At 44.5% G+C, this 23,872-nt stretch overlaps 1 protein-coding gene across 3 annotated transcripts in view; it reads left to right on the top strand.

Annotated features, from left to right (window-relative positions):
• FBLN2 (fibulin 2) overlaps positions 1-23,872 on the top strand; it is a 113,033-nt gene that overhangs the window by 5,735 nt on the left and 83,426 nt on the right. Inside the window, exons 1-2 of one of the 3 annotated variants that reach the window (XM_063348318.1) lie at positions 5,790-5,898; positions 21,964-23,431. In XM_063348318.1, the coding sequence (XP_063204388.1) occupies positions 22,051-23,431 (1,381 nt within the window). In that variant the 5' untranslated portion in view covers positions 5,790-5,898; positions 21,964-22,050. Of the gene's footprint in view, positions 1-5,789; positions 5,899-15,604; positions 15,868-21,963; positions 23,432-23,872 lie in introns of those variants that run through there. The other 2 variants (XM_063348316.1, XM_063348317.1) reach the window with 2 other exon arrangements.

The following is a 23,872-nucleotide window of genomic DNA, read 5'->3' as shown; positions in this document are numbered from 1 at the left end:
GAAGTACTGTTTTGCTGGTGTCATGAATCTTTAGATAGGAGAGAGACAGAATACCTTTAAAACTCTGAAGTGTTGTGTAGCCTGAAACCGTTTCACAGGAGAATGCTACTTTAAACATAAGGCTGGAATGGGGAAAAAAAAAAAAATCACTTCTGCAAATGATGATTTTTATTTTTTTTTAAGAATTGAAAACAAGTGTTTAGACATGATTAATTATTGTAACATGTGAATGCTTTAAAGTTTCATCTATTCACAGTAGTATTTCAAATGATTTAAAGTTGTTTGCTTTTACCATGTCATTAAATGTCATGGATTTGTTCCAGCTGTCCTCCACAAATGTATCACTCATGATGGATTTTGCCTGGGAACAGGCTGCCAGATTTTAGGTTTGATACCGAAGCCCAATTTTGTTTTATTTTTAATATAGTTTTGCTTTGTAGAATGCATTACTGGCTTTTAATGGAGCTGGCAGAGAAGATGCTAGCAACTCTACCAGACAGAGTTATGGGACCCGACCTGCACCTTCTGAAACCGCTTGAGGCTGGGCTTAAGGGTGGGCGTTGTGGAGATATCCCACCGCTCTGACCACTACCAGACTTTCTCCCCTGGTACTGGTTGTACCTTGTCACTGCCTCCCATTGCTGTCACTGCCTCCCATTGCTGTCACTGCCTCCCATTGCTGTCACTGCCTCTTGGCAGGAGGTAGCAGTCCACCTATCTGCTGGCTCCAACGTTCACATTAGCACTTCCTAAATTGCTGTAGGCAAAATCAAGTGGATTATCTCAAGCCACTAATTAGACTATTGAAGATAATCCTGCTGGCTTTGGGGTTTGTCTCCTTCCTTCCTGAAGTGAATTAGGGAGGACTGTTAGAGGCTGCTGGAGCAGCCGCATCTGAAGGGGGCTGGGCTGTTGGTGGGTGCAGGACAGGCAGCTGGAGGTCTGCTCACCAGCACAGCTGCGGCTGAGGGGGGGTGTAGTCACCATGGCCTCGCTAACAGCCTAATGAAGTCATTATTGAAGGAGAACATCTTTCCTACTGAGCTGCTGGGGCAGCCCAGTGGCTCTACCAGGTTCTGTTGAGGCTTATTTTTTACTTCCTCAATTTTCATAACGGGAACGCTTACATTTGGTAGCATGTCATGTTTTCCTTTCTAAGCTAATCTGCCTCGTGCAGGGAGCTGTGTCATATAATCAGTGTAACATACCGTCTGACGATCTTGAAAGACTGGGTATGATTAACGTATGGAACTTGGACGGCCGCTTGGAAAGGATATAATGTGATACTCTAGAGAGCAGATTGATTTGGGGGACTACCCCTCAGTTCCGAATTGGTAAATAGCATAAATGGATCTGCTCAGTGAGAGGAACTGCGGTGTGCTCTGAAACCTAACAGTTTGCCTTTAGAGCAAAAGCAAAAATGCAAGCCTGCCTTCTGACCTGCTGTTTGGTTCCTGGCATGGCTTCTTGCATATCCATAACGATATGTCCTGTGGAAAATGTTTGCAATAATTTGGGGTTTTTTCTGAAATGCAGAGATTAATAGCAAGAGTGTGTGATAAGCAGTCTCTCTTCATTTTTATTAAGACTTTTGCATTCTTCTCAAAGGGTTGACATACTACACGATACCCTGGGGTGTTGCAAGTGGCTGAATATTGAGGATGTGTAAAAGAACATGAACATGTAATAATGTCTCTTCAGTCTGGGAAAACAGGTTAACTAGAGTGTATCACACTTATTCCTACATTAAAATAAAATGAACTATGATGCTAGTGATAAAAAAGGAAACTCACTGGTATATACTTACATTTACTAAAATCTCTCCTTCTGTAAAGAGTGAAAAAAGTAAATTAGCACGTATTGAATTCTAATTCTTGGTTGCATTTCTGTAGTTTGTGGTTGCCTGTGTCTGAGGCTGGAAGTGGCACGGTGGTGGGCACTGTGGTACTCTTAAACGTGCAACCAAGGTTCCAGGTGCTGCCACGATTGTGATACATCGTTGCGCTGGAAAAAAAAGCACTAAAATAGGCAGTGAAGCGTGTCAGGCAAGCATGCGTGTGTTTGAAGATGAAGTAGTCTCCACTGGGTTTAAAATGAAATGTTTTCCATTTCTTTTTAAGTCTGCTTTTCTAAAACTCATTTAAAGAGACTAAGTAACCTCTGCCATCAGCAGCACCCTTATGTTCGGGCCCTAGCCCTGGGAGCGCAAAGCGCGTGACGTTCATGTTAGTCACGGGGATGGGAAGCAGAGGTAGGTGTTTGCAGCAAGCACGGCGGCAGGAGCGGAGCCCAGGATTTGTGTAATAATGCTAGTAACAACTTCTCGGCTTTTTTCAATGGTGTTTTTTTTTTTTTTTCCTGATGGATAAATTAAGTAGGTCTTGTTTCCTCATTCAAAGAAAAGCTATGTTAACGAAGAAAAAAGCGTTCTGCAAATCGCATCCTGTTTTTGTCCTCATTTAATTAGCACAGATTTTAAGTTGCAGGGTGTAGGCCCTCTGACCTACCTCCCCTCCTTACTGACACTGATATTAGAACGATGGGAAAACTTAGACTCCTGGCAAAATGGGTGGAAAATCAAATGTTTAATGTTTTGCTTGAACATTTTGTGGTTTCTCCTGAAATTCTTTGTCTGAAACAAAGGATGTTCTTTGTTCTTTTCTGAGGGATTCGGTTTTTATTTGAAAAAATCTGCAATGTCACTGTTGATTGCAGAAGTTTCTGCAGACACGGCATAAGTTCTCTACAAAATCTTTTTTTTTTAAGCCTGACAGTTACAAACTGCAAAAAATTGCCTCTTTTGATGGTGACAAATAGTTTGTTGGCAGATTCTTAGAAGTGCATTTAGAATCGAAATGTTAGTGATTTGGAAAAATCTCGAAATAGAGTAATTTCACATGACCCCCTCTTGGAAGCTTGTAAGTTTTGCATTCTTTGCTCCAGCACAATTCCCACTGAAGAAATACTTCAAAAAAACCAAGATTATGGATTCTTGTAAAACTGTCATTCCTTGCTTTTTGGGTACTGTACTAAGTTGTGTTTATATATCTTCATCTTATCCTGATTTATATGATCAAAATTAAGCTTTCCTGGATTTGTTTGGAGTCTGGAAAAGATATGAATTGAACCGCAAGATAGAGAGTCGCTGCCCTTCTGAACGTGGAGGCTGCGGATGCCCGGGCCCTTCCAGCAGGATGTTGGGCTGCCGCAGCAGCGTGCTGCCCTCTTTTCCAGAGCTGCCTGTCCCCTGCCTGTGCTCCCTGCCCCTCCTCACCGTTTGCAGGCCTGAGGAGCAGCAATGGGCACAGGGGACGGGCCGGAGGCAGTGGTCAGTTGCCTTTGCAGAGCTGCAGCTGGGAAGGGGGGTGTCTGCAGCCCGGGGTGCAGGATAAAAAAGCAAAGCCCCGGGAGCAAGGGGCGGGGGGGGGGGATGCACCCACACTTGGCACACTCAGCGCCTGTGCAGTGCTCGGTACAGGGCCTCTGAGCTCTAAGGGACTGTCTGAAGCATAAAAAAAATGTTGGCTTTGGGATGATGTGGGTGAAAGGACCTTCTAGTCACGTATCTTCTGCCCTTTCGGCCGGACTGGCTTTTGCTGTGGTGCTAGCTTGCGCTGTTAAGTAGCTGCTAGTTGTCACTTTTGTATTGCTTTGTTATTTCAGAATTACTGAGACAGTTAATTGGCTGTTCATTAACTGCCTTAGAGAAAAATAAGATTTGATTAATCATCATTTCAGCAAATTACAGCCTGTTCTACAGGCTAATGAAATGAAGCCGTGAAGAGCTGGCTTCCTGCAGGGAGCTGTGACCTGCCCTGGCTGCGCAGCCCTCGCCTCCTGGCCCTGACCTGGGGGGTTTGGGGTGCATGGAAATCAGAGGGTCACTGGCAGGAATCAGGGGTGGGGGAGTGTAGAGTCCCATGTCAATGGGGTGAGGACCACCGACCACTGCCCAGGGTGCAGTGGAGATGATGCCTGTGCCTGGCAGAGGTACAAGTTGTGGACCTAAAGGCAGACTGCCAGACGTCTCTTGGCCGTAATTCCTAACCTTTGAGATCACTTCACTTCCTTTTTGTTACTTTTTTTGCAAGCAATCATGATTATAACTGATCAAGATCAAATTTCCAAGCTGAGATCTTGAATTAATCATTGAGGAATGTGTCTTTTTCTCTGAAATAGTCCTATATCTTTCTAGTTATTTCTAATTTTACCTTACGCATGTCCTGATTTCAAACATAACGGGTTTTAGCTAATTATGCAACAGGGGAGGTACAGGTAGCACCTTTGCTTTAGAATAAACTGGTTTATCCAAAGGTCTAGTGTTTGAAGAAAGAAAAACTCCACAGATGCATAATACAATCATTAGAAATCCCACACAAGATATTTGCAGGTGTTACTCGCAAGACCAACAATTTGAAAAGCAGTCTCCTTACATGAAATTGCTTTGCCGCCTTCTGGCCAGGAGTTAAAGTTCCCCCAAAGCTTTTCTATTTTCTGCCATCTTTGTGTCTAAGATCCTTCCTTTTCCAAGATCCCTGACTGTTGCTCCCCTTTAATCTCTTTTAGGGGGTCTGTCTCAGCTATTTAAAAGCTGCTCCTGCCATCTGCCCAGGGCTGGCAGAGAGAGGAACAGAAACCTCCCCTTTCTTTGCCAAGTGGGGCTCCTTCAGCCCCTCTGTGCAATTGGATTTAGCAGTGTTTGAGACAGTGACAATGTTGACGTTGGGATTACATCGAATTTGTTTTCAAGAAAGTTGGAGAATAGCACAACCATTGATGGTGTGCACTTTACCCTTTTCAAGACCTAAACGCTCAGGAGAAGCCTACGCCAGCCCAGGGCTAGTTGTTCATCACCTGGGTCTTGGTGTGCGACACTTAGGACGTGATGGTGTGGTTGGGGCTGGAGGAGTAGGAGTGACAGGACTTGAGGACTACTCTACCCCTCCTTCTCTGTGCCTTCACCGGTGTATGCGTGTTTGGCAGCTTCGCAACTGGTTTAACTCTTCCCTGTGCAGAATTTGTGAAGAAGAGGCACTTCCTTCCTCTCTGAAGTGTAGTATTCTCATCATTAAGCAAATACAAAGTAGAAATAGTTCAATAACAATAGAATAATATTAACAGAAGAATTAATAGAAGAAAGTTTGGAGGTGCTTTTTTTTCCCCTTTGTAGTAGAAAGCTTTCTTCTGTTAACAGAAGAAACTGAGATTGTTTCTTGCTTAGCTGATGGCAACACTGGAAAGGAATGGGTGAGAGTCTTGCAGCACACCCCATGTAATGTCTTCGTTACCAAAGATCCAGACCAGATGCCCGGGCTTTGTTGGGTCTCAGGGGGCTTCGTTGGGTCTCGGGGGGCCTCACTGGGCTTTCCCAGAGCCATCTCCGTGGAGAGCCTTGGTATTGGCCGTGGGGATGGCAATGGCCCCAGCACCGTGGTGGTTGCTCTGAGCAAGGGGAGCTGGCTCCCTTTGGTCTGGGGGCTGTGGTCCCCTCTGCGCTGGGCACTCCAGGGAAAGGGAGCAAGAGTCTCGGCAGCCCAGTGAATCCCCCATCCCAGGGTTTGGTAGGTGGAACGAGCTGATTAACCGCCCCATTTGGGTGGAGGAGGCAGCCCCAGTGCTGCGCTGCCTGTACCTGGGTCAGGGGGTGGCAGGCACAGCTTTGAAATGCGAAGCAGCTTCCTTAGGCGTCGCAGGGGGCAAAAAGTGAATTAACCATATCATAGGCACATGGTACTTCCCTGCTCAGATTACACTACAAAATCTGGGCAGTTCCTAAGATAGAGCTGGAAGTGGGGATTTGGGAGTGTGAGCAGTACTTGGAGCAGAGCACAGCTGACATGGCTGGGAACAAAAGGTGATAGGAAAACTCACTGCATCTACATTGCTGCACATCCACAGGTCAGCAGAAATCCTTCCTAACAGGATGCTTGTTGCAAATTTACTGGGAGAAGTGTGAAATAACTTTGTTTGAGTGCTGGCTTTGCTTTGTGCCTTGTGTTCTGCTGGTTGCAAAGATTCTATCTGGCTGTGTTTCTCTTTGATTTTGTACTTTCTTTTCTAGATTTACTTTCTAACTGTTGATCAGACTCTAAAACTCTTGTTAAATATCTTGTTTGCTGCAGTTTAAAGGCTTTTGCGGATAGGGGCAGATTTGCTTTGTTAGTTAAGACTGCTGAAGCTGTGTCTACTCTGCTCGTGGACAAAGCTTTTTGCAGTACGGATTTTTTTGCAAAGTACTCCATAAGCAACACATGTGTTTGTGCTGTTAGTCAGTTCTTCGCGGACTTTTTTTTTTTTTTTTTTCATCTGCTCCTCAGAAGTGAGCTTCTTAAAAAAACAATTATTTTGAATGCCGCTTCTGGCCTTTTGACTGAGAATTCGGAGAGCGTTTTACCTCACATACTGAAGCGAAAAGTTAGGTTTGTTTTTGTTAATGTAAGTCAAGAAGTAGCAATGATTCAGTGTGACAGGCTGAATGTGAGCCATATGAGCCGAGCTGCACAAGCATAAAGGATGATTGTGCTGCAGAATATCTCCAAGTAATTTAGATTTTGACACACTTACCACTTCTCAAGTTGCATTTCCCCCTCCCCGCCACTCCTGCCCTTCCCCCACCATCCAGGATCTGGTGTGATGGAAAAATATCTGCATTGTCTCTGGGAATAGTAATGCTTGGGCTAAAAGTGTTTTCCTTCTGCGAATTTTATTATAGCAATATGAGAGCTTCATGCAGAGATGATAATAATTGTATACGCTTACATACGTAGTCTTAAATAACAAATAACGACTTTGTGGGCTTAAATAGCTCAATTTTTAGATGGTAATTCTTATCGCTTAGAGTGTGTAACTGTCATCTGCTTCTCTGTTTCACTAACAGGTTTTGAAACGCTCCGGTATATAGTAGTTTTCTGAGTGAAGAAGTGTAAGTTTTGCATTGAGCCGCTGGAGCACAGCTCACACGCAGCTCCCGGCGCGTGTGACAAGAGTTGCATGTTAGGGAGGACTGCTTGTCCCCAGGAAGCCCAGAGAACCGGGCAGAGTGCCACTCGAGTCCCAGGATTGGGTGGAGGATTTGAGAGTGCCATTTTTTTCCAATTAAGGAATATTGATTTCTTTTGTGCGTGTTTTACTTTTTTGTTGTAGGCTTTTTTCTTTTTTTTTTTTTTCTTTTTTAATCTGCGGTTTCTCTGTATGAATGGCAACTGAAGGCTGCTTTAATGTTGACTCAAATGATACATACTCATAGCAGGATTTTATGTCCAGCGTTTTTATTGATTAAACTTCCGCATGTCTTAGCGTTTGGACGTAGAAGGGAACAGCAAATGGCTGTTCATTTCTCGCTAGGGTTTCTTACCAGTAAGTGAAGCAGGGGTGGGGGTGTGTGTGTATGTATGTTGTGTGTGTAATATATTAGTGTAACATCTATAAAATAGGACATATTTTAATGGCTCTTAAACTTGAAGATTGAATTCTATTCTCTTAGGAAGTCTATAGTACAGATACAACAGACGCATACCAGGGTAAATAGGAACAGAATTTGGTCTTTCAGTGAGTCTGTTCTAAACCATTGGCCCAGTCCAAGCCCTGCTGAAGTTAGTAGAAGGGACCCTGCTGACACTGGTGGAAGTGGGGATAAAGCCAGGCATTAAGATGGTCTAATTGTGACGCGCCTTTGCTGTTTAATGTTGTATGTGAAGTTTTTAAAGAAGCAAACCAAAAATAATATATTGGATACTATTTTTAAGGCAAAATCCCAGCAAAATATCTGTCATCGGGTTCCAAACGATTCCTTGATTCACTTTAACAATGAGCTATCCATTATATGGGCTTAATTTATGGAATGTTAAACAGTTTCTGGCATTACTGTGCCCCTGCAGGAAGAACAGATGGTACTTTTGAATGAGTTTTGCTATGGGGTAAAATGTTCCAAGTCTTCAGCAGATCATATCCATCTGTAAGAAAGGAATAGCATTTGTGCAAAATAAACAGGGTAGAGTCAAACAACTTGAAATCCTCTGCTGAAGGAAAGCCAGTGCCTCTAGGCTGAGGTGGTAGTACGCATTGGAAGGTAACGGGGAAAGTTATCACTTAACGTTATTTTAAGGGTGAGCATTTATTTTGGTTAAACAGCCCAAATGGGAAATCTTATATATCAGGACATGGAAGGCAGTGGTCAGTATATAACATGGTCAATCTATACTGACAGTAGCCTGTGTATAGTAAGAGTATGTTACATTATAATCATTGGCTGTGTCTTCGTCTTGTCTCCATGCAACAAAGTTCTGTTTTATTTGATTTATAGAGTTTTGGGTCTATAAGAATAGCGTGGAAGCACTGAAGACCCAGATCTTGACGGTCCTTATCACATTAATGTATAATGTAGCCAACCCTACAGAACGGAGTGGAACATCTCCATCGTGATGCACATCTTGCACCCTCCGTAAAAGTTAGTCTTACAAGTCAAACAGGAGTGGCAGAATTGTGAGAACTTGCACCACTTTCCTTCTTCATTCATCTAAATGACCAGGAACTGCTAGGATGATGGAAGCCATCATTTCTCAGAGCTCTGCTGTGATTCTTCCAGTTGTCCTCCTGGGGAATGATTCCTTTCTGCTCATTGGCCTTTGGACTTCTGTGGTCCACATTTTGTGAATGAATGTCCCCTTCAGTTTATCTGTCTGTCTTACAATTCTCTAAATTTTATTCATGTTCGCTGTAGAGTTTTCCTTTGCAAATTGAAAAATCACAGGCTCTTCAGCTTTATCTTCCTGAAAATAAGGTAATTAATCATGTAAGGTCTCCATATGGTGCACAGAGACAAGCTCATGTCTATGGGCCAATCCATCCATCCTAAACCAGATTATGAGTGATATTAGTTGCCCTATGAAATTTTACCCACCTCTCCATTGACTGTAGAGGAAGCTTCATCAATGACGTTAACTTGTAGAAAACTGAAGTTAAACTTGAACCTGTGATCTTCAGAGAATTTATATTCACGGTTCTCTTTGTTCTGTTCTTGTTCTTTGTCCTTTGAATACCCAAGATCACTGTATCAGCAACTTGCTTTTAGAAGTGATTCTGCAAAGTTGTAGTACCTTTATGTTATTGGAAATCTGGTGAAAGTCTTCCCTCTCCCAGCCTCCAAAACCAGTCAGCTGGGTGTGAGCGTCTGACCAGGCTGCCAAAGTGTGTAAAATCATTCTGGGGTGAGGCAGGGTCATGCCACAGGAAGGCTCTCTGCAGGTGCCTCTTTCTGCCGGCTGGCTGCGTGTTAGCCCGGCCTCGGAGGCTGCATTCATGGAAGCGCTAACGGAGGAATTTGAGAGCAGACTGGAAAGCAGGAGTACCTCTCCTTTCACTGTGAAGGGTGTGTTTTGGTCCTGATCATTTGGGTTTACTTTCCTTGGTGGTTTGTTTGTTGGTTTGGTTTTGTTTGGTTTTTAATACTTTATCTTTTGCATATTAGTGACTTTGTCATCTTAATTTTTCTTGCCAGTCATGCGCTGGACTGTGTATAACGAGCATGGAGGGAGTATCAGCTCATTCTTCTTCCGTTATATTAATGATTTCTTTCCCATCGCATAAATCATCTTTACAGTTGTAGGATTTCTTCAGCTGGAAAATAAAATAGTTTCCTTTCCTTCCAGGAGAAAATTGACCAAAACACATATGTGCATATTTTAATGTACCAAGACCAAACAAACTGTGCTCACTAGTCAATACCGCCTTCTTGGAGTATTGGTCATTGTAATGAAAATCAGACTTAATTTACTGCTTTGTCAGTGTGTTCAACAAAACCAAAATGTTGTGAAAGGAAAAGAAGTATTCTTGTTGTTTAAATTATATGCACTTCTATAAGGTAACATATAAAATATATTCAATCAGCATTTTATGTTACTGGGAGTACCTGCATGTACATAGTTCAATGCAAAAATAGTGCGCTTATCAGTTGATTGCTCTGGATCCTCTCTCCGGCATTGGAGGAATACCTGGGTGTTGCCTGACATGAAAAGCAAAGTTTACATTACTGTTTTCAATTCCCCAAAATTTTACTCAAGGATATGGGGCTAGCTTATTTTTCAGTATACTTGAAAGGGGCTGCCTTTTTCCTGTAAATGTTGAAGTCTGGTTGGTTTCTTCAGTGATGAGACCTGGTCTTTTCTGGGCAGCGGTTAAAGTAAAATTTCCATTATGTTAGATATCTTAAAAAAACATAGCCTGTTTCCCCATTAGAACAAAACCAAATTTTGTAGAATCAGTGTTTCTGGATTGCCGAGATTTCTAATTTTGAATGTTCTGCCTTTAGTTGCAAGTTATCATGGGTTTACTTGTATTTGTTGATGATCAGTAGCTTAACATTTTCAGGAGTATGGGTTGCGTATTTACACAGCAGACCAGACTAGCTTCCTGTGGTAACAGAAAATGTAATGTATAACTTGCAAAGTAAACAAGACTTGCTCTTCTAATATCGTCCTAGTTTGTAGGGTAAGCATGGTACAGAACCGCAAATCGTTATGAACACATGCACTACATGCGTGCATCTGAGGGCATATGTCTTTAGACACATAGCAAGTGCTCTGTCTGTGATCGCCCAGTATGTCAGTTTGAGATTCTGTACAATACACAGGAAAAAAACCCATGTCTCCTATCTCCAGGAAATTATTCTCCAAATTAAGGTTACACCTCGGACAAGTTGGATCTGGTCCAAAGCTACTGAAATCAATGGAAGGAGTCCAGGATCCAGGGTTCCGCATGTGCAGCAGACAAAAGGGTTGTGTGCTACTTTCACCTTCCTTAGAAAGCAAAAACGTGCCAGGGGAGTACAAGAAATATGTGTATTTATGTTTCTGTATCTGTTTATGTTGAAACCTGTCAGCAAGAATTAATACCAGATATTTTGTTTTTATAAGTTTCAAAGTACCAGTCAGTGCCTTCATTTTATGATGGTCTTTAAATAGCTTTAAATCTATTTCAAGTTGATTATAAATGAATTTGCTGCCCAGAAGAGAACAGGTCTCATCACTGAAGAAACGAACCAGACTTTCTCCAACATGTAGTACGATGCCTCCTCTGAAACACTTCTCTAGATATTAATCTTCAGTAAATGAGGTAGCTTTACTGCCCTTGGCATCTTTTGAAGGAAAAACAGCCCTCGAAGCATGATTGATCCAGATCCTCTGTAGGAGAGTACTGAATCTGTCTGCCTGTAGGAGCTAGACATCTTCCTGGGCAGCATCAAGTTTGGTTCATATAATTGTGTGCTACAGGAGATACAATGAAAGGTCCCGGGTAGGGGGGGTGTGCCGGACTCCAACCTACTTGTCCCGTCACCTCAAGGACTTACTGGCCTCCGAGAGGCAAAGCCTTCCCCAGCCTTGTGCCCAGCCACTGAGGCTCAGGATAGTTACTTTCCAAAACTGGAAACAGCAGCTCTCAACTTCTCTTGCACAACTCTCCACGGTCTTTGAGGATCAGTGAAGAACAAACACGGGGTGGAAGATGGGAGGTGTTGCAAGGGTAACTTCTATTAGTTACATCTGGCATTATTGTTGTCTCTGAATGATAGGCTCTGAGATGAAATAGCAGAGCAGGCATCTTTTCACATTTTGGTATCCAACAAACCAAATTAATTCCATTATCTTTTATGGGAAGTTTGTGCAGGAACAGTTTTGATTGATGGATTACATCTGCGGCTGCTGACTGATTAGCAGCATGATAGATGTAGCTTCATTTACAGGGATTTGCTTTCATTCATGAGGAAAAATTGAAGGTTTCTTTCCAGCACATTTTTTGCATTAAAACTTCTGAAAGTGCTCAACAAATGGTAGGCTTTGATTTCCGTTTGTTTAATGCCTGTGGTAATTAACATTTCTGTGAGAACATTTTAACCAAATGTTCTAGTTTCTCCTCCATTAAAATAATAATTTTTTGCTTTAGCTAAAGAATTTAATTGGTATATGTAATAACCCTGATACAGGATTTCTTTTGTCACCATATGAGAGGAAACTGTTTCCTGAGGATTGATCATTGTTGCTTTTTCTGGACTTCATTAATTTGTAATTGGCAATACGCCTCACGGTACATCCAGTCCGCTTACTACAGATATGCTCTGTCTGCAGTCCATTGTCTCCCGGCGTGGGTGGAGAGAGGACATGTATGCGAGTGCTGAAATAAATTCGAGTTCCTCTTCTTCCTACCAAAGAATATCTGGGCAGATACTCAACCAGATTAATTAGCTGAACACTTCTCAATGCAAAATTACGAGGCTGGATCCTTAACTCAGCCTGTCTTTGTGGAGTTGATTTCTAAACCCTGTCTCCTCCTCCATGGCTTGTAGAAATCATAGGATTGGGAAATCAAGAAATGGGGCTAAGGGGTGGCAGAGCAAAGGAGGTGACTATTTGGTGATACTGGTACCAGTTTCTGTTGGGAGATGCATCCACCCTTGTATTATTTACGTGTCCGTTTCATCCTGTATCCATGGCTCTTGTGTGCAGGTTCAGGCACAGGCTGACCTCTGGCAGCAGAGATCCTACACACCCTGTCCTGCAGTGAAGCTCGAAAGTTTTGGTTCATGCCAGGCTTACTCCAGGTAAGCCTCGTAGGTAGAAGTTGCAGTCAGGGAAGTTGTTTCTTCTTGTGCTGCTTATTCTTATCCCTTCCTTCTAACAGGAAGACTGTTCAGATTAGAACACAGCAAACTCAGGATCACTGTCAAGGGCAGAAGTAGCAAATCTGGGATGATTCCAGCAGTAATAACATGCTCAGGGCTACACAGAGGGCTGACAATTTTGTAAATGAAAAATTCAGAGAACAGTTACTGTAACGAAGAAAATGCAATGCCAGTGACTCAAGGCAGAGGTATTTCTTTGAAGTATAAGGTAGAGCTATGGTGTGCTTGTGACGGGTAAATTTGAGCTAGCATTTTATCCACCATACGTAATGAGCTATGGAGTCTTCCTTCTCCAGTTTTCCCCCCTGACTTGATCCGGAGGGACAGGGCAGAGAATGCCTTCTCTTTATGGAACAGTGACAGCAATGGCCTTGTGTGCTACTTATTTAAGAGCCAGAGCACATGCAGGACAGTGGGTGTGCAGAAGTTCACCTACTGTCATGCGAGTCTCAGCTAGGTGCGTTCTGCAGCTGGGAGAGCGGAAGATGTGTTTTCTCAGCTGTGGAGCAGAGTACAGCTAATGAAAGGAGCTGGTTTGTTGCTACAGTTGGTTACTGAGAGCACGTTTACTCTCTTGAGGGATGGATTTGCATCCTATTGAGTCATAAAGAAGAGTTTGATCTTCGGTCCTTCTGGGGATTTCGCTACGTTGTGAAAAATCATTGTGCCTTTTGAGGGGAACATGTCAAGATTCACAGCTTGCTCCTAGGGAAATCCTGATTGTAGGCAGCAGCTCTATGTGTTGTGGATCAAAAAGGTTACATTGACAGAGCTCTGTATAAAAGTCATGGAGAAACCGTGAACCAAATTAGTAAGAGACTATAAAACGCTCACTGTACAATACGTGTTATTTTCACCTCATCAGCAGATAGAATTTCACTGTTAATCATGACAATGACAAGGCCAGGACAGATTTACTGAAAACTTATTTACTACAAAATTACTGTAGTGACATTTTGTTTTGAGGCTCATTTGGAATTAATTGGCAGACTGAAGCAAACCCCTCTGAGTCACTCTGGAGAGTCTCAAATCAGATTCTTCTGTTCTGAGGTTGAAGTTCAGGTGATGGCGGAACCGCCGCTCCTCTGGCTGTTGAGCCGTCTTGCCTCACAGGTAGACCCTGGAAAAATGTGTTGCTGTTTCCTTCAGTCTTCCCTCAATGAAAACAGTTGTTAATTATTTCTAAATTGGCACATGGCAGTGCCCAGGGCAGGAAAGGCCACTTGCTAAGCTGTCTGTTAATAGTAGGCTTTATTTTGCCTAATTTGTATTTTAGAGTGGGGGTGGGGAAATTTTTGTTTCCAGCGGTTCCATAAGTGCTGCCTGCAATAGGTAGATAGTATCCAGATGTGCTTCTATTTAATGCCCAGATGCTCCAACCAACATGTTTCCCAACAACAGGAGCAGATCTGCTTAGGGCAGTGAGGTTCAAAGTGCTGGCAGGACTCATGCATAATAGAAGACTGGATTAAGAAAACAAACCGACCCAAAGCTTGAATCTGCTGCTTACAGAAAGTTCTAAGTAGTATTGTAGTCATTTCATTGAGGAGAGAAGGAATGGGGAGAGGGGATCACAGCGGGAGTGGGAATGGGATGCTCAAATTTTGCATGCCGCTGTCCTTGAGGTGGCAGCTGGATTTTCCCTTGGTGAGAGTCAGCAGCAGCCCTGCAGATATGCGAGCTCGATGAAACCCTGGGAAAAGGGCAGAGTATCCTGGAGGAAGATTAGGGAAATAAAGGAGGAGAGAGAGAAATGTAATCCAGGACCTTGAAAGGATGCTTTTTGAGGAGCATGGTTCTGAGACTGTACAGGGGTGTGTTCTGTTTGAGTTGCTTACGGTTTCCCACAAAAAGTACCTAAATAATGAGGAGCATCGTGGAAACTTGGGATTTGTTTCTTCCTGAGAAGGGAGGAGTGCAGCTCTTCAATTAAATGAGAAAAAAATTCTTTCCTTCGCTCATCAGAGCAGCTTCTGGTGTTTACAGTGTTCGTCTGAGCCCAGAGCGTTGAACTGGTGCTGGCGATGGCACCTGGGGCAGGGCCGTCCCTGGAGCTGTGCTGCCACATCTCCTGAGGCCGTCTCCACGTGTGCGTGGCTGCTTGAGGGGCTGGGGGACACGCTCTGCCTGCCTGCTGCCAAAAGAGCTCTCTGCGCAAATTAGTTCATAACTTATGAGCTTTGACAAGTTTTTGTTGGCTGTGCCTTTGGGAAACGTTTTTGAATGGCTGTTGCTGAGTTTGCTTTAATCTTTTCCCAGATTTTTTTGGCTGTCGTGGAAATAGCCGGATTATTTAATTGTGTTTTTTGAGGTGTGTATATAGTCACCTGAAACTTGGTGATGTAAAAAAAAAAAAAAGAAAAGGAAAAGTGTATCAATAACAAACATGTTTATTTTCACTAAAAAGAAAGAGTCAGGCTCCTTCTGCAGGAGAGCTGCATGACCTTGGCCCCGCTGCAAGTACAAGCTGAGCCTCCTGTGCGTGGACACCGTACTTGCATCGCCCTGAGGGAAACGGGATCTTAGTCGGTTTGTCAGTCTTCTCTGTGGCAGCGAACTTGGCATGTCTCAGCTGCTCTAGTCCCCCTGTCCACGCACAGCGCCTTTGCTGAGCTCGCCATCGCCAGCGTCTCGGAGCTGGGACGAGGACCGGCCACATGCGCTGGGCGGGACGGCGTTTCTCTTCACCTCCTCTCCCCCATGTGGGTCGTTTCTCTCGCTCCTCTGCAGCTGCCATCCTCCCACTGAGTCACTTTGTATCTGCTGCAGTGGTGACTCCCAATGACGCAGAATGTCAGTTTTCAGTGAGCCAAGTACCTGCCCTGATGTTTTGGGCTGGTCTGGGGCGGGGGGGAGGACTGACACAATAGATCCGAGACATGATTCTCCCCTCCTCAGCACTGCCCTGTCATTCACTTGGAAAAAGGCTGCCTTCACTCTCCAGGACTTCAAAAATGGCTTCAAAAGCTGCATATTCTGGAAGAATACATCCCAGAGCTGCCTGGTCACTATTGCTAATGCTTGGCTACTTCAGCTGAAATACCTCGGGTGATGCTTTTCCATTACTGCAGCGTGTCAGGTTCCTGTTTGGATTTGAGTGTGGGGAATGTCCTGGAGAGCGTCGGGAGCATCTCTGCCCAGGGGCGCTTCTGCTGGGAAGGGACGTCTTACTGGAGCCGCCCTTGGGAAACCGCGTGAGTTTTGATCCCGTGCTTCTTGCTCCTTGTCTGTCCCACTCTTGAGGTCTCTGTTGAATTAAGTAGTGATCCTCCAGACTCCCAAATGTCCATTTTTTAAGCTTTTCCCTGAAAAGGGGGTTAACGGTGACTGATTTCTTATTGAAAATAAAGCTGAGGAAAACCGTCTGCGAAAGCTATGACTTCTGAAAACAGGCTGATTTTGCCAAGAACTGGAGTGTTGACAACACTGAAGTGACTAAGCATCTCGTGCTTTACTTTCGATAAGAAAAAGCAGCTCATTGAATTTGGATTTATGCTGGGGTTTATCCTGCCCCTCTTCTCTTTCTCCCCAACCCAGGTGCCCCGAACGAGAAGGCCGGCTTCAGCTCATCTCCACTGTCATTAATTAGGAGGCAGCAATGACTGGCTCTGTGCACTGTATGTTGCATAAGAGCAGTAAAGGAAACCCTTCTCCACTTTTCATTCATCTGTCTGGTTACCTCCGCTCGCGAGATGGGCTGGGAGCAGCCAGCTGCAATCCCTTCCAGCGGCTGGTGAGATCACAAGTTTCCGGATTGAGAGGGTGTGAAAGGAAGAGCTAATCCACTGGCTGGCACAGCCGAGTCAGGAGTTACCCGGCTTAGGGGGTTTTGTGTTTTTCATACAAAAAAGATCTCTCACAGATTTCCATTTTCTCTCGCATTTAAAAGGGATTGTTTTTAAATTGATATTTCCTTCCGTCCCCTCCCTTCTTCCTCCCTTAGTCTAAACTATGACCGCAGCCATGTAAGAGCGGCTGGCAGCTGTAGCGGACCAGAGAGGTCTGGCTGTGGAGAAGTGCTAAAATACGCAGACTGGTGAAATCTGTTAGCCTTGTTGCTCAGCGTGGCTGTGCACATGCACTTCAGCCTACTACTGTGCTTTTTGCCATGCTTTCACCAACGTGGTAGAGATTCAACATCGCAGACCAGGGCTGGGTTTGGTCCCTGGTCATGCACGGCCTGAGCCCAGAGAGCCAGGTTGGACTGGGTGGCACTGAGAGACCAGGAGAACAGCTCGTAGCAGCTCTGTGGGTTGGTGAACTTGCTTTGTGCGCAGGTGGTGGGCGCTACTGCTGCATTTGCTTTCCAGTGCATGGACAGACTTCGGTCTTTGTATGCATGAAACCTCGGTGTAGGTTGATGGACAAACTAAGTGACGACCCCCGCAGGGAGTGTGCTCCCAGTACCTGGCCCAGGAGGGATCGCACAGCTGTCTGCCACCTTCCAGTTTCAGATCAGGCTTGCATCTGGCCCTGCACGCTGTTCTCAAGGAGAAGATGTATATCAAAACAGCTTTTCTATTTTTACCATTCTTGCGAAAGGCAATTCAGTGAGGAACTGAGAGGTAGGATCGGGAAAAGAACTGTTCTATCTAAACCTGTTTGCAGGGGTCTGCAGCTGGTTAAATCACCAGTACGTCTTCAAAGCTGGAAGGCAGTGGGTTCTCATGCAGGTGGTGTCCTCTGCAGCGGGCTGAATTTATTCTATTTATTGCTTGTTGTTTATAAATGGCTGCCTCTTTTTATTCAGTGAGCATTTGAAAGAATGCTCTTGATCCTGCAGTCTCTCTTCCACACGTGCACACCTTCTGCGCTTATTCTGCCGTCTCTGGGGCAACCTTCACGCAGAAAGATGGTGTTTGTGTGAAGTCTTTGAAGGAAAGTGCCTCCTGTCACCTCTGCTTACCTAGAATAAGCTTTCTGGTTCAGCGCTGAAATGAAAACATCTGGAAAAAGAATCTCCCAATAAAATACGCCTCTTAATTTAAAGAAGTTGCACATTTTAAATGTGTAGCTCTTCTGTGGGAACACACTGGTTTCATCAACATTTTTAAGTAATACAGCTGAACTGTTTTAATCAAGTCAACATTCTTCCTTTCGACTTTATGTTATGGCTTTGATTGAAGTAAATTACTCAGAGTATATTGTTTTGCAAAAATGTCAGAATTTATAACTTTTTGGCCCCAAACTGAATTGAAGTAAGCATTTTGAAATCTTGTTTTGTTCTACCCGCTTCCCCTGCCAGGAGACAGGAATATGATGTTTTTCAGCCAGCGCTAGTTATAATTTTGATGGTTGCTGCTGTTAGCCTTGGATGTCCTGTCACACAGATACTGGTTTCATCTGCAATGTGAACCATTCTCCTTTCCTTTTCCTTGAAGACATGTGCCTGTAGTTCATGTTCATTTGGACTTTTACCTTTTTTAAGCTGGTTTTCTACAAAGTGTCTTTGCTTTGCCTTTCCTAGGAATTGTTTTTAAAGAAGGAATTGAGGAATAATGAACTCTTTTGTAGTCTGACCATCCTCTATTTACTGCTGATTTACCTCTCAGGTTTACTTCTGTTGACTTTGAGGGACTTAGTCCTAATCCAGAGCATTGACCCTCCCTTGCATGGGCGCTCGTGCTTTCTCAGTACGCACTGTGCGCACATGACTCGCAACAGCTACTTTAATAGTGGCCCAGTACGACCCACTAAAGCCAACAGGGTCAGGACCTGAACCAGAGGAGAGCGGGAGATGCAGCGCAGCAGGTTTGGAAACTCCACAAAGGACACAGATTGAAGCCTTCTGGGTCATGAAGCAATGCACGAGGACTGGGCTGACACTGGGGTTACCGTGCTGTAGAGCTCTGTAAAGCTTTCAACAGCGACTTTGAAAGACCTTTATTTTAGGTGCGAAGGGCTTAATTTGCTGTGACATCTCACCCAACTGAGCAGCAAAAGTCAATGACATTGGTAAGAGTGGGGAAAGGACAGAGTTGAGAGTAAAAAGACACAATTCTTATTTAGCTGAAGCCGTTGCGTATTGTCCCAGTTGTGTAAAAGGACATTAAAGAAAGCATTAAAATAGTTAATGGAAACAAATTATTGCAATAATATCTACTGATATTAAATTCCCCTATCCTCCAGAGAGAGTGCATTTTTTACCCTCTTGGTATAGACACCTTTATTTCACAGCTCCCGCTTTTGATGCCATTACCAAGTAATTAGCAGCTGTCTCCAGAGCATCGTTTCAGCCCTGGGGAAGGGCATAGATCCAGAGGCAGTTGCACATCAGCTGCGTGGGCTGGCAAGAGCACACACACTCTGTTTGGAGGGATGCGTTTTCTCAGTGGGGCTCAATAGTCATGTCTGTGCGCTTCACTCAAAGCTGTTTTCTCTGTGTGCCTGAAGTAGAGACTGTTTCTTTGATATGCAAGTTTATGGGTTGGTGGGGGGGGCGGGGGGAGCGCTGGGTGTGGGGAACAGATGGAGAAAAGCACGGGGAAAATGCAGTGGTTTAAAGGAATAAAAAGAGATACTTTTGTTGGAATCATTACACCAGAAACAAGGTGTCTCTGATGAAGGAAAGTGAGCCTGAGGATAGGGAAGATTGCGGTGTCGCTGACAGCAAAAGGGTTTATAAGCATTTCAGCCTTATCAGTTTGAGGTTGCTAGCTTGAGAAGCCAAATGTTGCGGGATGTGGAAATGATCAAAAGAGAAAGGCTACAGAGGGACTGAGTAAGGCATTGAGCAGAAAGTGTGAGAGGCGGGGGGCAGGGACAGGGCTCGTGGGACAGGGGCCACGAGCTCTCCGTGGGCGAGAGGCAAAGGAGCAAGGAGAGGAACAGAGGAAAAACTGGAGGTGACCTGGATGAGCAAACAAACCCTTGGACAGAAAGGGGGTGCAGACGAGGAGGGGAGGAGGTAACCGTACAGGGCAAGGCAGTCGAGCAGCTCCTTTCACGACAACAGGGCTGTCCCACGATAAACTCTCAGCTGTGCATGAACTTCTAGACGTGCTAGTTATAAAGTGTGACTGCCTTTCTGCTTCTTGCTTCGCGATACAAGGTAATTTGGGGGTTTCTTGCTGGGAGTTCAAGTTTATGCCCGAGAAGCGAGTTCTTGTTTTGGGAAACCTGAATGCACAAGCAGGGCAGGCAAACACTGTTCACGGGGTGTCCTCCTCCCATTGTCACGTTTACCCGATGGGTTGTGCTGCACCAGGGCAGCAGGACTTGACTGTGGGCCGCTGCTGTTTGGATATGAAGTGGGTCCCCTTTACATGGCCCACAGGTGCTGATTACCAAGGCAATGCTGGGCACACAGAGGCTGGCCAGACCTGGGGCTGTGACACCCAAACAGCCTGTATCGGTGTCCCGGGGCTTTCTGAGCCTGGGAGGCACAGAAGTGGAAGAGGGAGGCGCAGGCAAGGGCAGCGCTCAGCGGCCACCAGCAGTGCTCTGGCAAGCGCAGAGTTTGACCAAGGGACTTACATGCGCTGAAGCATTAAAGCCAGGAGGTACCACTGGGAGGGGACGGTGACAAAATCCTGCTGTGGGACCCTTACAGAAGCAGCTTATTTTTAATTGTCCTTCCTTTCATTATTTCCCAGCTAATGCTGTGTAATAATTACGAATTTGGATTACCTGGAAAAGCTGCTGAAAGTAGGATAAATTATTAATTCCCAGGCTGGAGTCTGAAGAATTAATTTCAGCATCACATATTGAAAATTCTCCTTCATACAAAATATCCTAGTTTTGAGAGCAGTTCTGAAAAAGCGAGATTCTTCCAAGCCATTATTATACTCTCTGACAATTTTATTTTTCCTTCAGTCGGTATCCTTTAGCACACTCAACTGATGTACTCAAATTAGTAGTAGAAAACCTACGTTTGTAAGAATTATATCTCTGTACAACGTACTGAAGTAATTCAAATTCCAGGGCAGAACTGTGGAAATTCTTAGCACAGTTTGTCCGTATCTTATCAGAACAGGCACGCTTTTCCCACGGCCTGGCCGCTTGCCAGCAGTGCCGAAGCAGACTTGTTGGAAGCCCAGTTTGAATGGGAGAAGTAATCTTTCTGAATGAATTCTCTGGCAGGATTCCTGTTGCGTGTGTGGTTTATTGTTCTTGGTGATGTGACTACATTTTACCCCCTAGATAAATGTGTTAGGGTCTTTATTTTTTTGATGATGGGAGGGGTTCTGGAAAAATCATCAGATCGCTAATTCTATAAAATTCTATAGGCAAACATTCTTCTGTTTTAACTACTTTTCTATGTTGATCGTGTAGCTCTTTGAGCATGCTTTTGATCTAAAGGACAACAGCTGATTTACTTTTAAACTGTTCTGTGGTCAAGGGGTTTCGTAATTAAAAAGCAAGCAACTTTTATTTTCCTCAGTGCATTTTAACAAAGTGTTATTATGCGAATTCTCTTGTATATATACCTATATATTCTGCTCATAGCGTAGTAATTCACTATAAACTCTAAGTGGTGTGTCTTCAGTTGGTGTAAACCTCCTCTGGATATACAGCTGTAACTCCAGTGAAGTCAGAGTGGATCCCTCTGTGCGCTACAGGCCTGCTGTGGAGCTGTGCCAACTTCTGTGAGCTGAGGATCCGGCCTCTAATATGTATTACAGGATAGCTAATATGATGTTTAACCACACAGTAACCGCAGTATACAAAGAAGTTCTATTTTAGCACTGCTGGGGCAAAAAAAGGGCTGTTAATGCCGAAGACCGAAGTGCAAAAGATTGCTACGTGAGGGAAGGAGGCAGAAAAAAACTCCTCTTACTTTGAGTTAACATGTGTACAGGCAAATTCTCACGTCTCAAGGCTAAGTTTTGTCTAAGAAAGATCTTTAAGGTTTGGGTCTTTGTAATTAAAACATAAAGAATAATTATCTTAAACTTACATCTGCAGAGGAAGAACAGTGTATTTACTTCTTATCTGCCAAAAAATCTCTCTCTTTTTAGCTAGAAAGATTAACAAAAAGCCATTGAAGTATAAAGGCCTTTTTTAAATTGAAATATGTGTACATTTTGTGCACAGATTGAAGAGAGAGCAGTCACAACCTTTTTTTCTTTTTCTTTCTGTCTGTCTGTCTTTTTCAGAATGGGGGATGGGGTGGGGGGGGAAGCATGCAGCTCCAAACTTAGTGCCTACAATGCTTGGAAGACATTATGATTCATTTCATACTTAGGTTTCCAGATGTTGGATTTTGTCCCAACTTTTAAAGACCTCTAATGTTTAACAGGATATGTGCCGAGTATAGTCTTTAACAGAGTTTTCTTTCATAACTCTAGGATCTATGAGAAAAGGTAACTCGGGAAAACACTGAAGATTCAGAGCTGAATCTACAGCCTTCTAGGAAAAAAAAACCCCAACATTAAATGTGCAAGTTTGGAGTGAAGCTATATTTGTTTGGGAAGACTATGGATAGATACCAGAGCTGGCAGCTGAGCTGTTTGAATGCCATCCTCCTTGTGCTGCTGTGGACCGGCATTTCGTGTGCGCAGAGGGACTGCACGGGTGCGGAGTGCCAGCCCCTGGACAACTGCATCGAGGACGTGCTGGAGCCTGGCGAGTGCTGTGCCACATGTCTGCAGCACGGCTGCACGTGCGAAGGCTACCAGTACTATGACTGCGTCAACGTGGGCTTTATCAATGGCAAAGTACCTGAAGGGCAGTCTTACTTTGTGGACTTTGGAAGCACTGAGTGCTCGTGCCCTAAGGGAGGAGGCAAGATCAGCTGCCAGTTCATGCTGTGCCCGGAGCTGCCCCCAAACTGCATTGATGCGGTGGTGCCAGCTGATGGCTGTCCTCAGTGTGGGAGAATAGGTTGCCTCCACGAGGGCCAGAAGTACGTGGCGGGACACACTTTCCACATGCCCCCCTGCAAGGTTTGCCATTGCCCAAATGCTGGCGGTGAGCTGATGTGCTACCAGCTTCCAGACTGTAACGCTTTCGCCTTAAACACTGCAAGTCCAATAGATGCTGAAGACAGTGAACCAGAGAGGCACTACGATGATCCGTACAGCTACGACCAGGAGGCACCAGAAGGAGACAACACCCAGGTGGAGTCTCCAAAAAAATACAGGAGTTATTCATCCCACCTAGAGCAAGAGAGCATCAGCCAAGAGCAGAGCGAGGATTATGACTACCTGCCAGCCAGCATTGCTCCTTCAGCTTTGGCTCCAGCCGATCCATACACCGAGGAAACGGCTGCGCCACTCACCACACCAGTGGCTATGGTCCCCTCTGAAATGCGCAGTGCCACAGAAAGAAGTGAGCGAAAGAGGGTGCCTCGCACCACTGCAGCGTCCCTCCAGCAAGTGACGCATAAGGAAGCACCGGTAACCACCAGTGCTCCTCCGGAGCACACAACGGCCACCACTGAGACACCCAAGCATCTGGAGGAATTGGAGAGAAGACCAAAGGGGATGCAAGGGGACAAAGAGAGGCATGAGCAAGAAAGAGTCCCCCACTCTAAAATAAAAAAGCATGCCAGAAAAGAAGACCCAGGGAACAGCATGTATGTAGGCTTTAAAGAGGTGAATTTAACGGAGCCGAGTTGGTCAAAATCTTCCCATGAAACGCAGGAGGGAAATGCTTTCCCCAAGGTAAAGTTCAGCGCAACTACCTCTCCTCCTGTTGCTCTAAAGGAAGACCGTAGTCAGTCATCCCAAAAGCAGTCACAGACGCTTTATCGCTACCATCCCGAAGAAGATGGGGACCCCAACTCTATTCACGCTAACCCCAGGTTACCAGAAGGTAAGGACTACTTCCAGTGTAGATGTCTGGAGAACATTTCCTCATAGTAACGTTGGTGCGTATCCACTCTTCTTTCCTTCTTACTGCTCCACATGGGCATGAAGTCAAGCAAACCTCCACTTACCTTCTTTCATCTCTTTCATGAGATGGTTTGTGTTTCTTTTGACATAATAGATACCATTTCACTATTGCCTGCCTTGCTTTGATTTTGCGAACTGTGGATGGTGTTTTCTGGTTTTTTAACTTTCCTTCATATGAGGGTTTTTTAAACTCCAACCTTTTCCTTCCATTACTTGCTTCTAATTTCTAATGTGATGTTAGAGAAACATCTTGCTCTACACAAAAGGATTTAATTAGTTATCTGCTCGGATCCTCCAGTTACCAACTGAATGTAATCACATTTGTAGCTTTTGTCTTTTGCTGGGGAGGAAGTGAAACAGT

The sequence above is a fragment of the Chroicocephalus ridibundus genome, chromosome 10 (genome assembly GCF_963924245.1).
Source record: "Chroicocephalus ridibundus chromosome 10, bChrRid1.1, whole genome shotgun sequence".
In the NCBI taxonomy this organism is placed as follows: Eukaryota; Metazoa; Chordata; class Aves; order Charadriiformes; family Laridae; genus Chroicocephalus; species Chroicocephalus ridibundus.
This window is presented reverse-complemented; position numbering and strand designations above follow the sequence as displayed.